This window comes from Excalfactoria chinensis, chromosome Z (assembly GCF_039878825.1).
Source record: "Excalfactoria chinensis isolate bCotChi1 chromosome Z, bCotChi1.hap2, whole genome shotgun sequence".
Taxonomy (NCBI): domain Eukaryota; kingdom Metazoa; phylum Chordata; class Aves; order Galliformes; family Phasianidae; genus Excalfactoria; species Excalfactoria chinensis.
Window position 1 is genome coordinate 35,285,173 of NC_092857.1, and position 21,987 is coordinate 35,307,159.

The following is a 21,987-nucleotide window of genomic DNA, read 5'->3' on the forward strand; positions in this document are numbered from 1 at the left end:
ATCAAGCTGTTCCCATGACATATTTGTCCATCTAATATGATATTTGCTCTTTTGTCTAAACTTGTATGTGGGCAACAGGGTACAAGAAGGTGCTGAGTGATTAGATACCAGGATATCTGTGATACTTCTTTGGTTATTTTGCCCTCTTGTAAACATTCAGCACAGTCTACAGTCTTAACAAGCTGTTTTTATTCATTCACTTTTAGATAAGAAGGGCAGCAAGGAGGGAGAGAGGGAGGAGACTGTCCCCTTCTGCTCTGCCCTCATGAGACCCTACCTGGAGTACTGCATACATATTATGAGCTCTCAGCTCAACAAGGTTGTGGAGCTGTTAGAGTAGGTCCAGAGGTGATTATGAAGATGTTCAGAAGGCCGGAGCACCTATCCTATGAAGAAGAGTTGAGGGAGATGAACTTACTCAGCATGAAGAAGAGAAGGATCCAGGGAGACCTGACTGCAGCCTTCCAGTACCTGAAGGGAGTTTATAAATGGGAGGGGTCTGTTTCTACACATTCTGATAGTGATTGGACAAGGAGGAATGGCTCTAAACTAAAACAGAGAAGATTTAGATTAGATGTTAGGAGGAAATTTTTCACTCAGAGTGGTGAGGGACTGGCAAAGGTTGCCCAGGGAAACTGTGAGTGCCCATCCCTGGAGGTATTCAGTACTAGCATGGGCCATCTGACCTCATGGGCGGCAGCCCTGACCACAACAGGCAGTTGGGACTGGATGATCTTTATGATCACTTCCAAATCAAGCCACTCCACGACTCAATGATTCCAAACAGAATGGTCTTCGCTTAAAGAACTCTTAACAATACATTTTCCAGACACTTTCCAGAGGAAACTGGAAAGGCACACTGTGCCTTAATTTGCAATCACAGATGAAATCTGTCACAAACTGATGTACACTAATAGTCAGCAATATGGGCAAAAACTGTCAGTAAAGGAGGAAAGAATAAGGTCATCAGAATCTGACACAGGCAAAGGTGAAAGAGTCCTTTCTTCGTGAAAGCCAGAAAGTTAATGGAGTTAGTTAATAAAACTCTGAGTGATCCCAGGCGTTTTAACAATGTCTCTTTAATACATACTCTGTTCTCTCAACAAACCATAAGAACTATGTGTGCAAGAGCAGTTTTTAAAAGGTAGCTAGAACACTGATTTACTTTGCTCTACACTGATCTATTGCATCAACTGAGTAATCATAAACATGGCTCCCAACAGTAGAACATGCTACAAGGAGGTGGGAGAGAAAGGAAAACAAACATCTCTGTAAGTGTCTTTAAAAAAAAATAGTTTTCCATAAAAAGAATCTCTGGACAAACAAAATGTATTTTACCTGGGAGTAAAAGGGTAAAAGAGGACTTCATAGAAAATATTTTCATCTTTTAGGGTCATTTCCTGCCTTAACATAAAATCTAATTCAAGGAACACTAGATTAGGTGATTGCTGTTTCTGATTGTTCTCTAAGCAGTAAAAAGAATATTGTCACAAATCTGTAACATTTCTGTGAAAAACTTTACACCTCATAAATAAATTGCTAGAACTACTTACACAATCAAGTGTATGTTGCATGCATAAAGTGTGATTTACGGTAGACACAATTCAAGGAGATTCAGCAAACATTTTGTCTTATGAGTATTAATAATATCAAAAATGATTTATAGGCATTTCATGGCAGAACAGTTTATAAATACATTTGCCCAGGTTGTTGCATTTCCTTCCATTCTGTTCCCTTAGGGATGCTTGAGGAAGGTAAAAGTAATTGGAACCTAATAGTGGATAATGAAAGGTTATAGAACACAGTCTTCCCTTCATGAGAGCACTAAGTTATATCCATTATTGTAAAAGGTTTAAAGAGTTTTATATCACTTCTTTTTGTTCATTCAACAAAATTTCTGAATGCGAAAAATAATTTTCTAATGAGAATGTTCACCCAAAATTCTTGTCTCCACATAATAAAGGTGTTTTTCTTGCTCCAATTTTTTAGATTGATTGTTTACTTTTTTTTTTTTTAAGTGTTCTTTTAGAGGTGTCAATAAACTAATGTATTGAAGCTACAGATAGAATACTTCACTTTCTCCTTTTGATTCATTTTGTCCAGCTCGAGTCCCTTGAAAAGGTTCTCCATTTCAGAAAACCACTTCCCAAGTATTCGCCAGTTTCCTTGTTGAGGACAAAAAAAATTACTAATTGTTAGAAAAAAACACAGCGTAGGACTTAATTATGGGAGAGAATATCTCTAAAAACTGTAAGCAGGGTAATCCTAAGAGAATAATCTTCTAGTTATAACAAGATATGACTGTTATTTCAGTGTAAGACATCTTAATATAAAAATTTTGCAGTGTTTTCCTTTGGTATTCTGGCATTGACTCTGAACATTATTTGCATAATTTCACATTTTTAATTTCAGATGACCCAAGAATCTGCACAACGTGTGTTCCAAACTACTACATGTGAGTATAGCTTTCCATGCAAAAATATGTGCTTAATATATGTTTAACTACATATATCATATAAATCAGTACATAAATGACATATACACTGTCCCACTCCTATCAAGTATTGTCTATGTAACTGTGAAAAAAGCTTGAGAAATGATGGAAAAAATAGGATCATACACAATCAAGACCATTTAAATCTTCTGTGTTGATGTGTTCTTTGTATATATGAAGAGGGATGAACGGAAAGTGTAAACAAGTTAATTACCTCTTCTGGGTCTGGAACTATTATGCGCTTAGTATATCACATTCAGTTCTTGTATTTGCAGATCAGGAGGAACTTAAAAATGTAAAAACATTAAGCAAGGAAAGAAAAAGTAGTGAAACTGAAACTTTAACTGAAGGGAAATAAGTATTCAGCAGTTTTTGGAAAAGATGTTTAGAAGATCTCTGTAACCATTACTATGACAAAAAAGGAAAAAGCCATCTAATCTAGTATGAAAAAGCTACCTAATGTTACTGTAAGCAGTGGCCTTGGGAATGGAAGGTGATTGTCCCCCCCTACTCAGCTCTTGTGAGGCTCCATCTGAAGTACTGCATCCAGATCTGGGGAGCAGTAAAGGAAGGACATGGAGATCTTAGAGCTGGTCCAGAGGAGGGCCACGAAGATGATCAGAGGGTTGGAGCACCTCACCTATGAGGAAAAGTTGAGAGAACTGGGCTTTTTTAGCTTGGAGAACAGAAGGCTCCAGGGACACCTCATTGTGGCCTTCCAGTACTTGAAAGGAGCATATAAACAGGAGGGGGAACAGCTGTTTACAAGGGTGGATAGTGATAGGATAAGGGGGAATGGTTTTAAACTGAGACAGGGGAAGTTTAGGTTAGATGTTAGGAGGAAGTTTTTTACACAGAGGGTGGTGACACACTGGAACAGGTTGCCCAAGGAGGTTGTGGATGCCCCATCTCTGGATGCATTCAAGGCCTAGTGACTCTTTATAGCCACAATATATGTAATTTCTAAGTATGCATGCATTTTTTATGTAAACATTTTTTTTAAATGGCATTATTTATACTTAAAAATGCTAATTACTCATTAAGGTTGAAGTAATAACCATAAGCTTGTTTTAAATCCTTCATTAGAGGAATATTTTCTGTTTATGAGGCTGATAATGGAGCCTTGCTATTACTGTATGTAGAAAGTGAAGAAACTCAATAACCTCAAATTTTACTTTATCTTATAGGTATAAACAAAGATGCTATAAACACTGTCCAGACAATACCTACAGTGATGAAAGTTCCCTACAATGTATAGAGTGTCCTAGCAACTGTGATGGCTGTGACAAGGACAAATGTGACTTTTGTAAGGAAGGCTTTTATCTCTCAGGTAAGCAAAATAACATATGGCATGAAAGTATTTCAGATATTTTTCTTAGTGACAGAGCCTGGATTCAACTTCTTGAGTTCAAAGATTTCTCCTACAGCAGAGAGTAGAGGCCAGGGATGTATAAGATACAGCTCCAAGTACCCAAAGCAAGGGGGGGATTTATACACACACACACACACACACATATGCATTTACATATGCACATACATATACATTTCAACTCAGATCTATTCCAACCATGTGAAAGGAGAGGTTTTTCTCTCTCAGAAAGACATACATAGAGACATTTCCTTACTGTGGACTTTAAGGTCCACATAAAGTAATGAGTCTTAAACACTCTCAAAAGACTTCTGTTCATCCACAAAGTTTCACATCAAATTTGCACAAGACTCTGAATCTGATGACTTTATTAGGAAAATATGAATCAGTCAGGTCTAGCTCAGACATCGTGCCAAATATGAAAGGCAGGAAATATTGAGGTTATGGTGTTTTCATGCATTGTCTTCTGCACACGTCCAATAGCAAAAAAAAAAAAAAAGTACCACATTTACACTGCGGTCACAACATGAGGTTGTTTAGTGGCCTATTTTTCTTTTAACTTTCAAAATTATCCTTGCAGCAACTTCAAGGGACTTTTCCAAAGCATGCAAGCCCCTAAGCTGAATCAAACTCATATTAGTTTAGCTTCATATTCACCAGAAACTGGAGATTCATCTAATCCTCAAAATATGCATACATCTAAGCAATTTTAGGGAATTCTACACTTAGATTTTATAGAGGGCCAATAGAAGAAAAAAAAAAAATGGATTTAATCACAGAACTTTGATTCACTCTAAGATTTGCATAAGGTATGTATACACGGGATTTAAGATATGGATGAAAATCCAGCTGGATACTGATTTCAGTGCAGGTTGTTCAAAGATCCTCAAATTTTGTAGAAGCAGCTGAAATGAGCTGAGGATTCACAAAGAAAGTTTAGTTTCTGTATCTACAAAAATGTTCACTGTTTCACTGGATGTTGCTTGTTTGTCTTAATCTGTTTATTGCTGGAGGTAGATATGTGCTCTGGGTGAGGTATTTTCTTGACCTGCTTGGTAGGGGTCAGTTGACAACCCGATGCCAGGCTCTGTTTCTGTTGCAGGTGGCACATGCGTGACTGAGTGTGGAGACGGCTTCTTCACTGATGACATGTCTAGAGAATGTGAACCTTGTCACAGGAGTTGCACAACATGTGTTGGGTACAGCTATGAGAATTGCACTGGATGCCCGAAAGATTTCCAGCTTTCTCATGGGCGGTGTCTGAATCCAAGATATTATCCACCCACTGGGAAGTTCTGGAGTGGTAAGTTGCAACAGACCCCTTTATTTTTTCTTTGAAGATACTATGAGCTTTAAAAAGAGGGCATCAGCATCATACAGTCAGAGAAAAACTATGCTTCAGTTCAGCATACTATCTGGAGTTTCCATATCTGCAGAGCTGACTGCTGTAAACAAAGAGAAGAGTAGCTAATACAGTCTTTTCACTCTTAGAGTTGTAAAGCATCAGGTGGAATAAGAGATTCAGTGCAGTGTATAAAGTGGGTCAGCTAGACAGGAAACGGGAGATATTCAGAAATCTACAGAGAAGAAAATATTAACAATTAAAGACTGGGACAAATGAGGGTCTTGGGGCTAAATAAAGCAGAAGAGAAACACAATCACAAAGAATGGAACACATTGGGTCTCTGTATGTGCAGTCAAAGAAAACTTAAAATACAGAAAAAAAAATATAAGATTTGACATGGGAAAAAAATAGACTTTCAAATGGAATAATGGACTAATAGACTCTTGGAGAATGTTTTAGAATCATTGAATTTGTATTTTGCATCACTAGAAGTCCTTGATAATGCATAAAAGACATCTGATAGCAGTGGTTATTGAGGAGGGTGTAAGACTAGATTACTTATGGTCCCTTATAGATTTATGTTTCTATCAACACAACTTCTGATTTCTATGTCTTTATTTGCTCAAATACTTCAAAGAATGACTCTCCTTGGATCTCTATGAACTTGCATTAAAAATTAAAATAAGGCAAAAAATATTTTCAGAAAAAATATTGACGATTTCTAGTCATTGCCTATTTAGGAAGAAATGTTGTAACAAAAAGAAGAAAGTTTCTTTACATTAGGAAAACATCAGAGAGACCTATAAAGGAGAGAGATTAACAGAAAGTTGGTCTCCTCCATGCATTTCATTGTATTTTATCCAGATGAGTATTTTCCCAACTTGAGATACTCTGTGCTGTGGAAAGAACATGTCTGTAATTTGGTCTATTTGTTATCTAATTCTACTGTCAAGTGAGCTGACTCGTTAGCCTTTTTCTTTTGTGCAGGCAGCGGATGTAGGTCTCTACACATCAGCCTTACTGTGCTGTTTCTCTCCACCTTGCCTTCTATTTCTCCTTACCCCCAGTAGTTATAATACAGCTTAGAGGCGTATTGAACCCCAAGATACATCTCTCCCTGAGCTGTATTGGCCTAAGCATTGGCAAGTGCTCTAAAGTCAAACAGTTCCTGCTGTGCTTGGTGACAGGAGACCATGAAACCTGACTGGAGGTTCTTCCCCTTCTCAAATAGACTTGCTGGGTTGTGGCAGCAGCTGTGGTGTGTAACTGCTGAGAAAGTGACAACAAACTTGGTAATATTGTGAGCCTTCTCCTACTGGAACATTTTTCCAAATAGCAGTACTTTTCAAGTAAAAATATTAATGATATTGTCCCTATGTATCTTTACTGAAGCTAAACTCTGAATAATTACATTTACCAACAGTTTATGAATTTTCTTGCTTAGATACTGTAGGATTATCTGGCTCTCAAAAAAATGTATTTTCATTTGCTCATTAGCAATAAAATATAATTTGTTTTTATATCACTCATTTCTTTTGCTGATGCATTCAAGAAGATACCAGCTGAATCTAAATTTCCAGCTGTGCTGTTTATATTTGAAACTCTTTCTCCACACTCAATGAATGAAGGAACCAGGCAAGACTGAAATAACTTAGAGTTAACTCTAAGTTAACTCTACTCTACTCTAGAGTTAACTCTAGAAATACCACACACCAACAGAGCTGTTCCTAGTTAGAAACTGCAGTACAGTTCACACCCAAAGGAAGGTTCAAGTTGCCTGGATAACTTTTAAAAAAGAAAATAAAACACAGAGAAACAAAACAAATACAAAAACAAGCACAGTTTCAGTATCTGTTACAATGACTTTTTTAATTGTCATAAGACTTCTGAAAACCAATAAAATGTAGATGAAGCAGCCACTGTCTTTCACTGCAATGTTCAACAATGTTCTGTAGTATATAAAGCACAAGAATGAGAAAAATGAAAATCTACCTGCTCTTCTCCAGACTGAGAGTCAGTGAGTGTCCTGCCTAGCATGACTATACAGAAAAAGCTCCAGGAGTAACGGGTCATCTCCAGATCTTCTCAAACATTTCTGTAGGGCCTCTTCTTTTCCATTATGTATTTGAAAGATTACGGAAACTAAGAATTACTTTTTTTCTTTACATGGTTGCCAATTCGTGGCAACTTCCGAAGTTTTCCACAGTTTCCTATGGATAGATCTCTGAATATTTTATCACAATTCACGTTTTTATTCTTTAGGATTCTTTACAGATACTCTGACAGTCTCCAGGGTAATTTCTTCCTGGTAAAATATTGGGTTCTTCCACCACAACCACTGTCAAATTCAATTTCAAAGGGGAACTTGTCATGCAGTGTGCGTTCTTCAGAGGATATTAAAGTAATTCCATGTTTGTTCACCAGCCCAGCATGGGCAAAGCTGAGGCCACAATTTGGATTTTGGCTCTCTCTGCTTGTTTATCAAAATGTGCATTTTTCCACTGGATGCTCAGAGTCCTTAACACATTTACTACAGCATAGCAGCATGGCAGAGCTACCTCTGAGCTTTAGTGGTCCAATGAGCTGTTCTAATTAAATAATGCAGGCCAGACGATTAATACTCCTCACACTGTAGGGGACTGACCTGGGCGTGGGGGGACAAGTATGAAATAAACAACCTCGCCCCTGTCATGGGAGCAAGGATGAAATTGCACCAAGCTCATCCTCAGCACATATGCTGCTCCAGACAACACAGGAAGACAACGCAACTAGGAAGATAGCCAAAATTTCCAAATCCAGTAGTTTACGTCAGTTTTTACCATGTTAGTCTTCTATTTACTCTTTTTCTTCAGAAATGTTATGGGAGAAAGTTGAAGTATTAGTCTTTCAACTGTATTTACAAAGAAAGAATCCATTTTCCTTTGGCTTATCCGGCCACATGGATTCAGTGGGCTTCCCTGTAGTGGTTGTGTTGACCTACCAAGTGGGACAAAATGAGATTTTGGAAACAAAGACTACTGCTTTATTCGGCTCTCAGGATAACATAAACTGAAGGGTAGCCTGTCACAGCCTGCCACAGTGAAACCAGCACAGAGTCTGACTCTGCCAATTGAGAGGCTGGGTCATCCAAAAAGGATTGGAATCTTTGTGAATGTGAAATACTCTTTTCCCTCCACCACAACTTTTAAGCTTTCACTTTTTTTTTTTTTCTTTTTTTTTCTTTTTTTTTCTTTTTTTTTCTTTTTTTTTTTCATTTTTAATGCAAGGATAAATAATAGTCCAGACTTATGAATATTTATGAGCACAAACTCCAAAACCCAAAACATTCTATATAAAGCAGTTCTCTAAAATGATATTTCCTTTGAGGGCATATTCTGCTGGGCAAACAGTCCAATTCATATTAGGAATCTTTAAGAATTCATATAAAGGTCTGAAATAATGAAACAGACCTTGTCTGGTATCCTGGCTTTCAAAAAGACAGGGTCAGCCAAGAAAGGAGAAAAAAAAAAAAAAAAAAAAAAAAAAAAAAAAAAAAAAAAAAGAGGGAGAAATTGAGCTTGTGTTTGTAGCGTAAAACATCTGTATTTTATCTCATGTACCAGATGATAAAATGGCTTTGGGAAATCAGGAGATACACCAGTGTAAGCTTGATTCACCAAGTGAACACACACTCTTTCAACTAGATTAGAAGTTTTTCAGATCAGGTCTTCATTTTACCTATTGACTGTAAATACAGCATCCTGAAAATTAATTCATTCCTCAGTTACATGGTTTATTTTACCACATATTTCTGAAAATTACAAAAGGAAAATATATATATATGTGTGTAATGAGATCTGTTTCTGATGCAAACACAAAATAGAATATATATTTATTTACGTGTATATTATATATACTGTAATAAATTATGCAGTGAAACAGCAGCTGGTTCTGTTTACTATTGCACACCACTCCCAATAATGAGACTAACCTCCTAGAAACAGCCATTGACCAACTGCATCCATCTTGTGTATTTTCCTTTTTCTAAATACAGAATTAAACAAAATCAGTAAAAATGCATTCCACTAGAGGAGTTCTGAGTGGGAGAAAACAATAACTTCGGCTTTAAAGGAATTAGTAGGTTTCTCTGACCTTAATGCAGCTATGCAGCTATTCAGATATACATCCAAAGGTCTCGGAACAGAGAATGAAAGAAAAATGTGGAGTGAGATGGGCAGAAGACTGCAGGGAAATCAGCAACGGGAAAGAAGAGTTCGTAGCTATCCAAATGAGAAAATGTTGTGACATTTAGAGTATAGAATCAGAACACCATGGAAAGAGTTAGGAGGCCTTTTTAAGCATCATCCAAATGTGAAAATTCAAGGTGCTAGAGACAAGTAAAAATGATTCACTATCCCATACATTCTGAGGCATGTTGATTTCATATTCTAGTTATTTGTAAAGTACTGCTGTGGTTGTTTAAAGATAACCAAGACTGAGAATTAATGGTTGTTGCAGACTGTAGTTTACTTTTCAGCACTCCTAAAATTTCCTTAAGTTTACAGTTCGTATAAGTCTTGGAAATGGGATAGTTCAAGTATTTTATTACATAAATATATTGTTTTCATTATGTTTTATTGTGTATACGCAATTGTAATTACCTCAAGGAGATGTGTAACCTGTTTTTTGTCTTTTTTTCCTGACCATATCAATTTTTCTAGGCCAGTGCCATGTAGAGTATAAAACCTGACAAACTGGGTAGCATCTCAGCTAGATTAAATTCAAATCACATCTCACTGCACTGTGCAAAATATGTGCGCATGTTTCCTTATGCATTCCTCCCTTCTAGAATTATGCCATGAAATACAATAAAATAACTTACAAAAATATTCTCCTTGACAGAACTCAATGTTTTTTAAGCTATGAGCTAAGAGTATTACAATTAGAAATGTGTACCAGCAGCTATTTTGATAGCAACTTAGAAGTAAAAAATTTTTGGTAGGCCTCCCTTTTATTTAGAGAAAATAATGAATAAAAGGATCTAAAACTGGAGAAAATAAACAAACTATTATCTGTCTGAACACTTATAGCTTGCATTACTTATTAAGTCCATTGTCCATTATGAATGGGTAGAGAGAACAAGATGGACAGTAGAGAACATGAGTATATACAAGTAAGAACTGTTACACTGCAGTTGTGACTTAGAACAAATTAAAGTATGGGCCATAAGCTGTTTCAAATGCCATTACATTTAAAGCTATATCTTTTAAGATTCGGTTATTTCTCAGCTCTTATGCCTTGAGATTTTTGTGGGGCTTTTTGTGTTGCTGTTTATTTTTAATGAGACTTTCATTTTCCACAACAACAGTGAGCATGTGAAGAGGATCACACTTCTTTCCCCAAAGATCTAAATTTCTCACACTGAATACTTTTGAGAACTCATTTAATCTTTCACTCAAATCAAACTGAAAAGCTGTGGGAGACAGTTCAAAATAAAAATACTTAGGTAAAAAGAAATGGTAATATGGGTTCACTGTTTTAAATGATAAGTTTTTTCATTAATTCTGTTTGGAGATCAGAGCTAAAGTCTTACAGCATTACATTTCAAGAAACTCTGCCATTTTCTCATTCGTATACCGTTCACAGTCTCAAATGAGGAAAGAAAACTGTTGTGGTTTAACACAAACAGCTGAGCCCCACACAGCTGCTTGCTTACTGCTCACAGTTGGTGGAGGAGAAAATCAGGAAACTAAAGCAAGAAAACTCAAGAGTCAAGATAAATAGAGTTTGATAAGAGAGAGAGAGAAAGAACAAAAGAAGAAAAGGAAACAGGAATAAAAAAAATAATAAAATAAAAAAGGAAAAGGAAATAAATTCAACAAAGGGAAGAGGGAAAAAAAAAAACAACAAAAAAACAAAAAACAATTGATAAACAACACAGTTGCCTATCACAAGATGACTGATGCACAGACAATCCTTGAGTAATGGAAGCCCCAACAGCGAACTCACTCCTGGCTTTTGTTGCTGAGCATAGTGAGAAATGGTTTGGAATACCCTTTTGGAGAGTTGAGTCAGTTGCCCAACCCAGCCTGGCAGAGAACTGTGTGCACCAGAAGGCTCTGCATAAACACTGCTCTGCAGCAACCAAATGAATAGCAGTTTTCATCACAAAAACAAAACATGGAATCATAGGAGCTACTATGAAGATATTTATCTCAACCAAAACCTCATTCTTTGATTCTGATAAGCCCTAAAACAAACTGAATAGGTAGCTGCAGAACTGCAGTGAGCCTTAACTCAAATAATGGCATGGCATGATTCAGTTTATGTTTCCAGAAGGGAACTAGGGAGATTGAGCTGGATATGTCAAAGTTGTTACTGATCCTGACAAAGAGACAAGAATCAATGTGACACTTAGTCAAACTCCTGCATGAGTAATTTTAAATAGAAGGCGTTCTAGTTTGAAAAACCCAAAAAAGAATATTAGCACAGGGATAAAAACAGCTCAGTAAGTCTGAAAATGTCATATTTTGGCCTTAAAAAATACATATATATCTATATATATCTATATATATATTCTATATATATATATATAGAACAGCATAATAATAGAATACAATGTTTTTTCAAAGTCTACATTCCATTTTTAGAGTATGGGTGGTTAGCAATTCTACATCACAGACTTACAGCTTCTACATTTAAGAGTTTCATTCATAAGAAAAAATTTAATGGAAATCTTGTAGGATTCCCAAGTACATAATGGTAGCCTTTAGGGGCCATGAGGAGGGCAAAACACAACAAAGCAGATCATGGTGTGCCATGAACTTTGTCCTTACCTAAGACTTGCATTTGGGTAAGGAAATGTGACAGGTCAGAGCAGAGGGCTGAAGCCTCAGAGCAGGTGGTTCTTTCTGTTGGCTACCAAACTCTTCCCTTGAAGACAGACAAGTTTGTTATTTGTAATATGATTAGTTCTTCGGTTGTATTAGTAACCTCATTTGTCATAGTGTGCTGAGTGAAGTTTTCACTGATGAGTCGAAGAGAAGAGTTTTTAATGGCTAGAAGCTGTGAGCTGAATTTTTCATTTATTGTTAGTCCAAAGGCCAAGGAAATATGGTTTGCGTGACAAACTTTCTTGATGGTTTTGCAGAGCTCTTCTTGGGAAAATTTGTTCTTTGAAGTAATACACACAGGTTTCTGTAGCAAAATATTTTGCCTTTTTGGAAACATTTCTATGAAAGAAAATTACATTTAATTAGTTTTCTTTATTCTGAAGTTGTGCATTGTGGTGTTTTTCAGTAAAAAAAAAAAACCCAATTTCCAGTCAGTAAGTGCTCTATCAGAAGAAAAACTCATTTTAACTTTCCAGATTATTATTTTCTTAAGCAGATCAATAAATCTTAAGATTTTTATATTTTTTAACAGTCCCTAGCTGAGACATCTGAGCACTTATACTTGGCTGAAAAGCTAGACCCATGCCAAGTAAGAGAAGCACAACTGCTTGTGTACGTTCCCCTCTGGTGGTAACTAGCACACACTGCAGAAAGCAGTAAATTGTGCCAAACGGTAAGATTAACTGGAAATAATACTTAACCAAAAATAAATAACTAAATAAACAAATAACCCCTATTTTTCAATTGCAAGGATTGAAATATATTGAAACTGTGAACTCATTTAAACATCCTTCAGCAGTAGTTAACTTGTCTACTTAGCTTTATCTTACTGCTATTTATTTTCTATATTGCACCAGCTCTTTTGCCAAGATCAAGGTTCTTTTCCCTTGGCAACACATACTTCAATAATATTTCTGAGCTGCTTCTTCCCACACACAAATGGCATTAAATTACAGTACTTAAAACTGCCCAGTAGGGATTTTAAAAAAATAAAATGAAACTTCAGCCAGAGTAAGGTAGCTAGATGCAAAGCTATTGAGAAGGGAAATGAAAAATTGTTTTTACTGCATATTTATAAAAGATCAATGAATGTGAAAATCCTGAAAGCTTATCAAATAACTGATGAAGGAACTGAAGATGTGCAACTGCAGGCAGGCATCAGGAAGAGGTTTTTCCTTCAGCCATGGTTTTAGAGGGAAAGTGAAGTATATTAAATAAAATCTACATGGCCGTACATGAAGTAAACAACATTCAGTTTCAGAAATCACCAAATGACAAGCGTGAGAAAGTGAAAGTGCTTACAATTTACAGGCCAGTGGGGATTGTGGCTTGCACAACACCAAAGTCAGCAGTGTAGCCGATAGGACAGAAAGATGAGACGTCATCAAAAGGGACCTGGACAAACTTGAGAAGTGGGCCCACATAAACCTAATGAGGCTCAACAAATTAAAGTGCAAAGTGCTGCACTTGGGTCAGGGAATCCCGAACACAATTACAGTCTGGGAAAATGACCCATTCAGAGCTATCCTGCTAAAAATGACTTGGGAAATCTGGTGAATGAAAAGCTAGACATGAGCCAGCAGTGTGTGCTTGCAGCCTGGAAGGACAACAGTATCCTGGGCTGCATCAAAAAAGATAGGGAGATCCTCTCCTTCTGCTCTGCTCTAGTGAGGCCCCATCTGGAGTACTGCATCTAGGTCTGGAGCCTTCAGTGCAGGAGGGATGCAGAGCTGTTGAAGCAAGTAAACAGGAGTCCAGAAAGTTGATCAGAGGGATGGAACACCTTTCCAATGAAGAAGGGCTGCGGAACTGGGCTCGTATAGCTTGAAGAAAAGAAGGCTTGAGGCAGACCTCACCGCAGCATTCCAGTACTTAAAGAGAATCTATAGTCAGGAAGGAAACAAAGTTTTTACCTGGACAGGTAGCTACAGAACACATGGGAATGCTTTTAAACTAGAAGAGGGGAGATTTATATTTGACGTTAAGGAGAATTTTTTCACTCAGAGAATGGTGAGGCACTGGCACAGGCTGCCCAGAGAAGCTGTGAATTCCCATCCCTGGAGATGTTCAAGGACAGATTGGATGGGTCTCTCAGCAGCCTGATCTGGTGGGTAGCAACACTGCCCACAGCAGGGAGTTGGAATTTCTTCATTTTCAAGGTCTCTTCTTACCCACGCTATTATATGATTCAATGATGTTGTGATTTTATGATCCACAACAACAGGAGAATAAAAAACTTGAGTGCTTCTCAGTTCAGTAAAATTAAGACCAAATACCTTTCTCAAAGTATTCCTTACATTCTTACAAGAACATTCAGTAAGGATTTTTTCAATAATTAAATAAGGAGAACTATATATAGCTAGAAAGTAATGTCTTGAAAAAAAAAAAAATCTGACAGTAAATTTTTGTATCTCACAGAATGAGCATTGGTCAACTGGAAGGTTTCTTTCAGTATTATTTAGATAAGTAAAGTGAAAACATTTGCATGCTTGTAAGGTTAGGTGCAGCTAGAGATATGGCAGAAGCTTGGACTGCCCTCAACACCCAGGGGCATTTAAACACACGTAAATCTGCTGAAACAGCATACTGTAACCTGAAATAGAAAAAGCAGGACTTCAGCAGAGGAAAAAGCCATAGAGAACACATCAACAAGAGAAGGAAAAAATATACATTCACAGTAAATGTGACTACAGAAAGCCTCAAAAGACAACCACACCTTCTAATTTTAAGGAAAAGCAAACTTAAATGTTCATTCTTCTCAAGAAGGATGAAATTTATAGGCAACTAAAACCGATATTTTAAAATTAGCTTGCAGCTCCAGTACTTTACTTTCTAAACCACATGACTGTTAATCCATATGTAAATATACAGCTTGTACATAGGTAACACAAGGGACAGAGCCAAATAAGAGTTTTTCAAGAAATCTTCCTTCACTAACTGCTCAGTGAACCTAACCCGAACACCATGAACCTGACTACAAAGTGCTCCAGCCCTGATAATGTGCTGCTTTCTTCTTATATATACATAGTACAGCAGATCCTCTGGCCTGTGCCTAGTCCCTGGAAATTCTTTTAGACCTTTGTTCAGAAAGGGCAGAGATGCTGCATCCAGAATGACGATAATGGGGAAAGCCTTAGTAATTTCCTACCATATCCATAGTCCTTCAGTACTGTGCCAGTCATCATCAAGATGTGGGCTTTCACTGTCTTATTCAAATGTATTCACAAGTAGATCTCATAAAATCATAGAATCACAAGGTTGGAAAGGATCTACAAGATCATCTAGTCCAACCGTCCTCCCTTTATCATACCTACAGCAAACCACTAAGCCATATCTCGTAGCTTCTCATCCAGACACCTCTTGAACACTGACAGGGATGGCAACTCCACCACCTCCCTGGGCAGCCATTCCAGTGCCTGACCACTCTTTGAGAGAAAAAGTTCCTTCTTATATCCAGTCTAAACTTCATCTGATACAACTTGTGGCCATTTCCTCGGGTCCTGTTTGTTGCCTGGGAAAAGAGACCAAGTCCCTCCTCATCACAGCCTCCCTTCAGGAAGTTGTAGAGTGCAATGAGGTGGCTCTTGACCACCTGGGCACACTGTCGGCTCATGTTCAGCCGAGGATCAACCAACACCCCCAGGTCACTTTCCTCTTCACAGTCATCCAGCCACTCAGCCCCAAGCCTATAGCTCTGCTTGGGGTTATTGTGGCCAAAGTTCAGGACTCGGCAGTTGGCCTTGCTGAACCGCATCCCATTCACCTCAACCCAGTGATCCCGCCTATCCAGATCCCTCTGAAAGGCCTCCCTACCCTCAGGCAGATCGACACCAGCTCCCAGCTTGGTGCCATCTGCAAACTTACTGAGGGTACACTCAATCCCCTCATCCAGGTCATCAATGAATATGTTAAACAAGATGGGCCCAAGAACTGACCCCTGGGGGACAGCACTTGTAACAGTTCGCCAGCCGGACTTAACTCCATTAACCACTGCCCACTGGGAATGACTCTCTAGCCAGTTCCTTATGCAAAGAAGGGTATACCTGTCTAGGCCATGGGCATCCAGTTTCCTCAGGAGAATACTATGAGAGACCATGTCAAAAGCTTTGCTGGAGTCCAGGTAGACTACATCAACTGCCTTACCCGCATCTACCAGCCTGGTCACCCAATTGGTAGGAGATGAGGCTGGTCAAGTATGACCTGCCTTTCATGAATCCATGCTGGCTGGGCCTGATCCCCTGGGCACTACGTACATGCCATGTGATCTCATGCAAGGTGATTTGTTCCGTAACTTTCCCTGGTTCCAAGGTCAGGTTGACAGGCCTGTAGTTCCCCAGATCCTCTTTAAAAGAATGACTCTGTCCTCACTGAGTGTCCTGCTGTTAAATAGTGAAGCTTTGTGTCCCTGCTCTGACTTATGCTGTCCATGGATAGTATATTGAGAGCTTTTTTAGCGTAGAGCTGTTAAGGTGCTCTGAGCAGCTGGCACAGTCAGTTGCAGATGTGACACATTGTTATGGACTGCCTAGACAAACTGATGTGGAACTAACTCTGTCAGAGATAAGTACAGATCAGCCCATTCAGCAGCGTGGTTTTCAATAATAACAGTAATTATTACCATTTTTATTATTACTTCTCTTTCTGTTTATGTGCCATGCTACTATGCATTTACCCCTTTTCTACTAATTGCCTCTCTGTTGTTTATAATTCCTATCATTTCTACTTGAGGGAAGTAGCTGTTTATATGATCCAGCTCTTCTACTTCCCCCTTCTGAACAAATCTTCTGTGAACTTCATTGAAAATATCAGCTTTCAAAAGTGTTTTGTTGAAAGAGGCAGAAGAAAAAAGTGAACGAACACCATTTAGATGGTAGCGGATTGTGTCGGTCAGTCCCTCAACCCATACAAGCCAAACACATTCATTTAATTGGTCAGAGGAGTTGGATGTGCTGAGGTGCTAAACTGTCTGCATCCCTTGATTAATTCCTTATTTTAGATTTCCAGAAAAATTAAAAGACTGCTATCTTCTGTCCACTTGCTCATTAGTACTTCCTCATCACATGTTCATTACGACTGCTTGGCTCAAAATGCAGACTCACACAATGAGGAAACAGACTTTCTTTGCGTTTAGTACAATCCTTGAATCTCTCTGGCAATGAGCCTATGCAAAGCATAACCAAGGTCTTAGCTTCCTGCAGGCATAAAAATTCAATTTGAAACACATCCAGAGTCATTCTTTTGGAGGGAAATAGTAGGCAATATCACTGGGGAGAATTAGTTTACAAATCATCTTTCCAGACGTTTCCCTTTCCTTCTCAGAGATTTCTCCCTTAGATACAAGGTAATGGTCTGACAAGCAGCTCATACAAAGGCTCAACAAAAATACCTCACTACATCAAGTCCCCAAAATTTACATACCTTCCTCTTCTTCCTGTTTGTAATCTTTCAGAAATACAAATTGGAATCTGTATTTGGAGCACTGCTCTGAAACTAAAAATATTTAGCTATATTGTCCTCATTTGTGATAAGAAGTCTAGAATAGAGCTTCAGTGACTCTCGGGGTAATTTTTCTGTTTTCCTTTATTACTGTTCTTAATTTGTCATTTAAGAGTGTGGAGTTGAACACAATAATCAGCTTTTCCAGTTCGGAGCTCTAATTCAAAATTCCAAGGAGACAAACTGTAATGACAGCTTAAGAAAAAGCTGAAGGGAACAGACCTTCCAAAGCGAGGGAAAATAAACATAAAAGCATGGAAAACACTCTAAAACAGGCCTGTATTTTCTTTTAATTCCAGCTGCAAAAAAACAGTTGCAACCATGTGATTCTTCATGTAGGACCTGTGACAAATCTGCTGCCCTGTGCACTTCATGTTCAGAAGGTAAGAGACTTCAGCTTCTTTGCGTAAGACATGCAAATGACAAAATATACTGTGTGTTACATACTTCAATGAAATATTTACAAATGTGCTAAAGTCCATTAGCAGCTTAAGGCACAATCAAGTAAATCAACAGCTGAAGTGAGACATCAGCTAGGAGCAAATCACATACCCTTATCAGTAAGGTAGGTGTTGTTCCTTTTCTTTCTCTTCAGTTAAAATTTGTAGACATGATGAAGGTATTATTTAAGAGGGTTTTATGATGATTCTCTCTAACCTTAAATTTTATTGAAGGTTGAATTACTACATTTCCCAGCTACTTCAAGAAATTGCTTAAAGAATGTTTTATTCATGTCTTCGGGCACCAGAAAGTCAGACTTTCATGAAGATGAAAGCATTTTTATATCCACAGAAAGCAAAAATTTTTTGGATATATTTCTAATTGGTGTTTATTCCCACTCGGGTTTCTCTCTTGCTAGGAACATTTCTTGCCCACCATACATGTGTCTCTCAGTGCCCACAACAAACTTTTGCTGACACTGGGAGTGGGAAGTGTGAGATGTGCATGGACAACTGTGAGGTGTGCTCCGACCTCTGGCACTGCCAGAAGTGTCAGGCTGAACAAGGACAGTCTTTCTTCCTCCACAATGGCAGATGCTTACAGGAATGCCCCGAGTAAGTAGCCCTTATTCCATGATTGCTCCTTATATCCTCACTGAGTTCCTTCTCTTTGTATAATCTAAATCCTCAATAGGCCTTTTAAGAGAAAGCTTAATGTAACCTTAGGTACTAAAAAATACCACAAGGTAAAAGTCATTTATTTTCAAGTGGCCTGAGCAAATAGAATTCTCTATGGTTTAGAGAAGAAGTGAAAAACCATAAGTGAAACTAGATAGGAAATGCTCTGACAGATTTTACTGGTCCCACTGTCTTCAAAATGATCACAGTGTTTCAGAACGTTCTTCATGGGGACTGACAAATGTCTAGTCCTTCTCCTAACCTATCCTTTACTCGGAGTAGTAAAGAGTGTGAACTATTTATTTAGGATGCCATCTTCACACAAGTGGAAGAACTTCTTTCCTTTGAGCATGACAGAGCACTAGAACAGGCTGCCCAAAGTGGCTGTAGAGTTTCCACGTATTTAAAACCCATTTGGACATTCTGATGCTATCCTGTGCAACCTACACTAGAGAACATGCTTTAGCAGAGGGTTGAAGTCAATGATCTCCAGAGGTCCCTTCCAACAATTTTGTGATTCTGTGAAATGAGAAGAATGTTTCAGAGATCTGATATGGAAATACAGTAGTCTGTGAGGCTTGTCTGTCCTTGGCTTACATCCTTTAATTTTTACTCCAACGAATAGAACTAACTTCACTGTATCTCAGGTTCTCCTGTTTTCTGTGCTTTCATTGTTAGTATTCATCAAAGCCACATATATATGTATAAAATCTGTGCTATGTAATATAAAACTTGTGCTTGAATAATCTTTCCTTTAAGAAAAATGTCCAGCTTCTGATTTTCTTATTACCAACACAAATTCTTTGGCAGAACTTTCATGCTAACTTTGTCATATAAGTACACGAGGGCCAGTGAAACAGATTCTGACCAGCATAGTTCAGAATACATGCAAAGTATCTGCCCTATTCCAGGAGGAAAAAAAAAAAAAAATCAAAAACTGCCAAAAATAAATAAATAAATAAATAAATAAATAAATTAATAATAATAATAATAATAATAATAAAGACAAGGAAAGTAATATTCTGGCAGTTTTACACATGTATATTTAAACTATGTGCATTTTTGTTGCTTGTTTTCAGTACTTATTCCTTATTTTTATTCCAAACAGGATCAGTATAACATAATTAAAGCTTTTCAGATTTTATTACTTTTTTCAGTTGCTATTAGCAAATTCCAGGCTTTCAAAAAAAGCTTCCTTTTATTTGCCAAAGTCTACCAGAGTTCAACACTGGTTTCAGCCTCTGAGTTAAAGTTCTTCACGAATAACTGAATGTCTGTGGAAACATTCAAGATCAAGCTGAACAGAGCTCACAAAATCCTGATCTAGCTATAGATGTCTCTGTTCACTGCAGAGGATGTGGACTATATGACCTCCAATTGAAATAATTCAGTGATTCTACTCTCCATTGAATCAGAGAATTTTAGGAGGTTTTGTTTTTTTTTCTTAGAGTTTGTTTCATACACCACAGAGGAAGGGTTGATTTGCTGCACTGATAATTTCTGACAGAGGGCATCGAAATATTGAGCTAGAAGAGCACTCAAAACTGGAATGAAAGAAGAAGGGACTATCAGAAATAGATACAGGATTATGACTAAATATTAGGAGAAGAAAAAGAAAAAAAGAAGAAGGAAGATAGGAATAGACGGCAGGAAAAGCTCTTCTTAATTTTTTCTCTAGCCTTGCTCCTAACACACCTCCTCAGACCTTCTTTGGAAATGTAATCTCTAGGAGGTCATATCCTGCTACTAGACTTGCTTAAGTACGTGTTTTGCCTTGCAAGTCAATTTCTTCCTTAGATTTCATGAGTGTTTGCATACATATGGATTAACAAACATCCAAAAATAGAGATTTGCTTTCCCCTCTATGTTCTAACATTTTAATCTTGAGAGTATAGGCAGACTGTATTTCATCCCTCTTCTCCTTAAGCCTACTTTCTTGTTGTTTTCCTCATGACTAATTGCCTCAACCTGGGCTGCCTACAGCCGCTCACATACCACAGATGCTGGTAGAGCCTGCTCATCCTTTCCTGTCTTACTGTCACCAAACACAGGTGCTTAAACATATGGGTTTATTGTATGTTTAATCCAGCCCTTCCTTATTTTTCCCAGCCTTGACACTTGTGGGCTTCTTCCTTCTCCCATCTGGGGCCAATGAGGTGACGTCTCATTCTCTCTCTGCCATCACTGCTGAGTATAGAGCCTTTCTTTTCCCGGACATGGTACACCTTCCTATCTTATGGAAGTGGAAAACCAAGAAAATGGTGGGAAAGGAAGTCCAATATTCCTTACTGTAGCTATAAAAATAAGGGAAGGCCAAACTCCTTTCATGGTACCAGCCATGCATGTTTTCTGCTTGCAGGCATGGAAGATGTAAATTGAGTGGAGGACAAGTAACTAAATGTGTGAGAAACCTATTAGATCCAATGATCTACTGGCAAAGTCAGTAGCCTCACATAAACTCATAATTCTTAATGGACTGGACTGTGGTAAATATATGCTGAAGAAAAGTTTGCTTTGTGTTTATTTTTACTCAATAGGGGATACTTCAATGACTCTGGGACTTGCAAGGAATGCAGTGGTTCCTGTAAGACATGTGAGGGAAGTGCTACCAAATGCCAGTCTTGCAAAAGTCCTTTGCTTCTGGAGCAGTGGGAATGTAAACCTACCTGTTCAGAGAAACATTTTGCCTCTGATGGAATCTGTAAACATTGCCCTGTTATGTGCCTGGAGTGCATTCACAGTGAAACATGCAAAGGTATTATGGACTGCTTGTGACTTGGATAAAATCTGTCTAGATCATTCTAGGAGCAGTCTGACAGAATAAACAGACCTGAAAAGAAATTCTATAAACCAAATGTAATCGGGTTATCTAGATTTACCTGTGATAGAGGCTGCTGCCACTGGAAGGAGGGAAATGAACAAAAACAGTGGCAGCAATCTAAGGAGAAAACTTATTTTACTAAATACGAATAATATTGGAATACACGATGACACAATATGATACAATATAATTGCAACTACTAAATCAAACAAGACAGAGAAAGAGAGAGAGAAAAAGAGTCCCCGAGAACCGGGGGCCTACTGTGATCTCTAGGCGACAGGCTGGAACGTTGCTGATAGAGGGAGACAGCAGGGATGGAGCACTCCAAAGCGATAGATAGAGCAAAAAGAAGGACGTTCCAGCCTGGGAGTGAGATTATATATGTGTCCTCCTCCGGTGATTCGTCTCTGGCCGCGTCGTCCCCTGGGATATGTAGTTCTCCTCCAAGAGCTGAGTACTCGGGATGCTGCCA

At 38.1% G+C, this 21,987-nt stretch overlaps 1 protein-coding gene across 2 annotated transcripts in view; it reads left to right on the plus strand.

Annotated features, from left to right (window-relative positions):
- The window catches only part of PCSK5 (proprotein convertase subtilisin/kexin type 5), a 257,001-nt gene that overhangs the window by 221,290 nt on the left and 13,724 nt on the right, over positions 1-21,987 (plus strand). For both annotated transcript variants that reach the window (XM_072358970.1, XM_072358971.1), the window contains exons 25-30: positions 2,413-2,455; positions 3,682-3,824; positions 4,966-5,166; positions 17,876-17,959; positions 18,436-18,631; positions 21,232-21,449. In XM_072358970.1, coding sequence (XP_072215071.1) covers positions 2,413-2,455; positions 3,682-3,824; positions 4,966-5,166; positions 17,876-17,959; positions 18,436-18,631; positions 21,232-21,449 — 885 coding nt within the window. The remainder of the gene's footprint in view (positions 1-2,412; positions 2,456-3,681; positions 3,825-4,965; positions 5,167-17,875; positions 17,960-18,435; positions 18,632-21,231; positions 21,450-21,987) is intronic.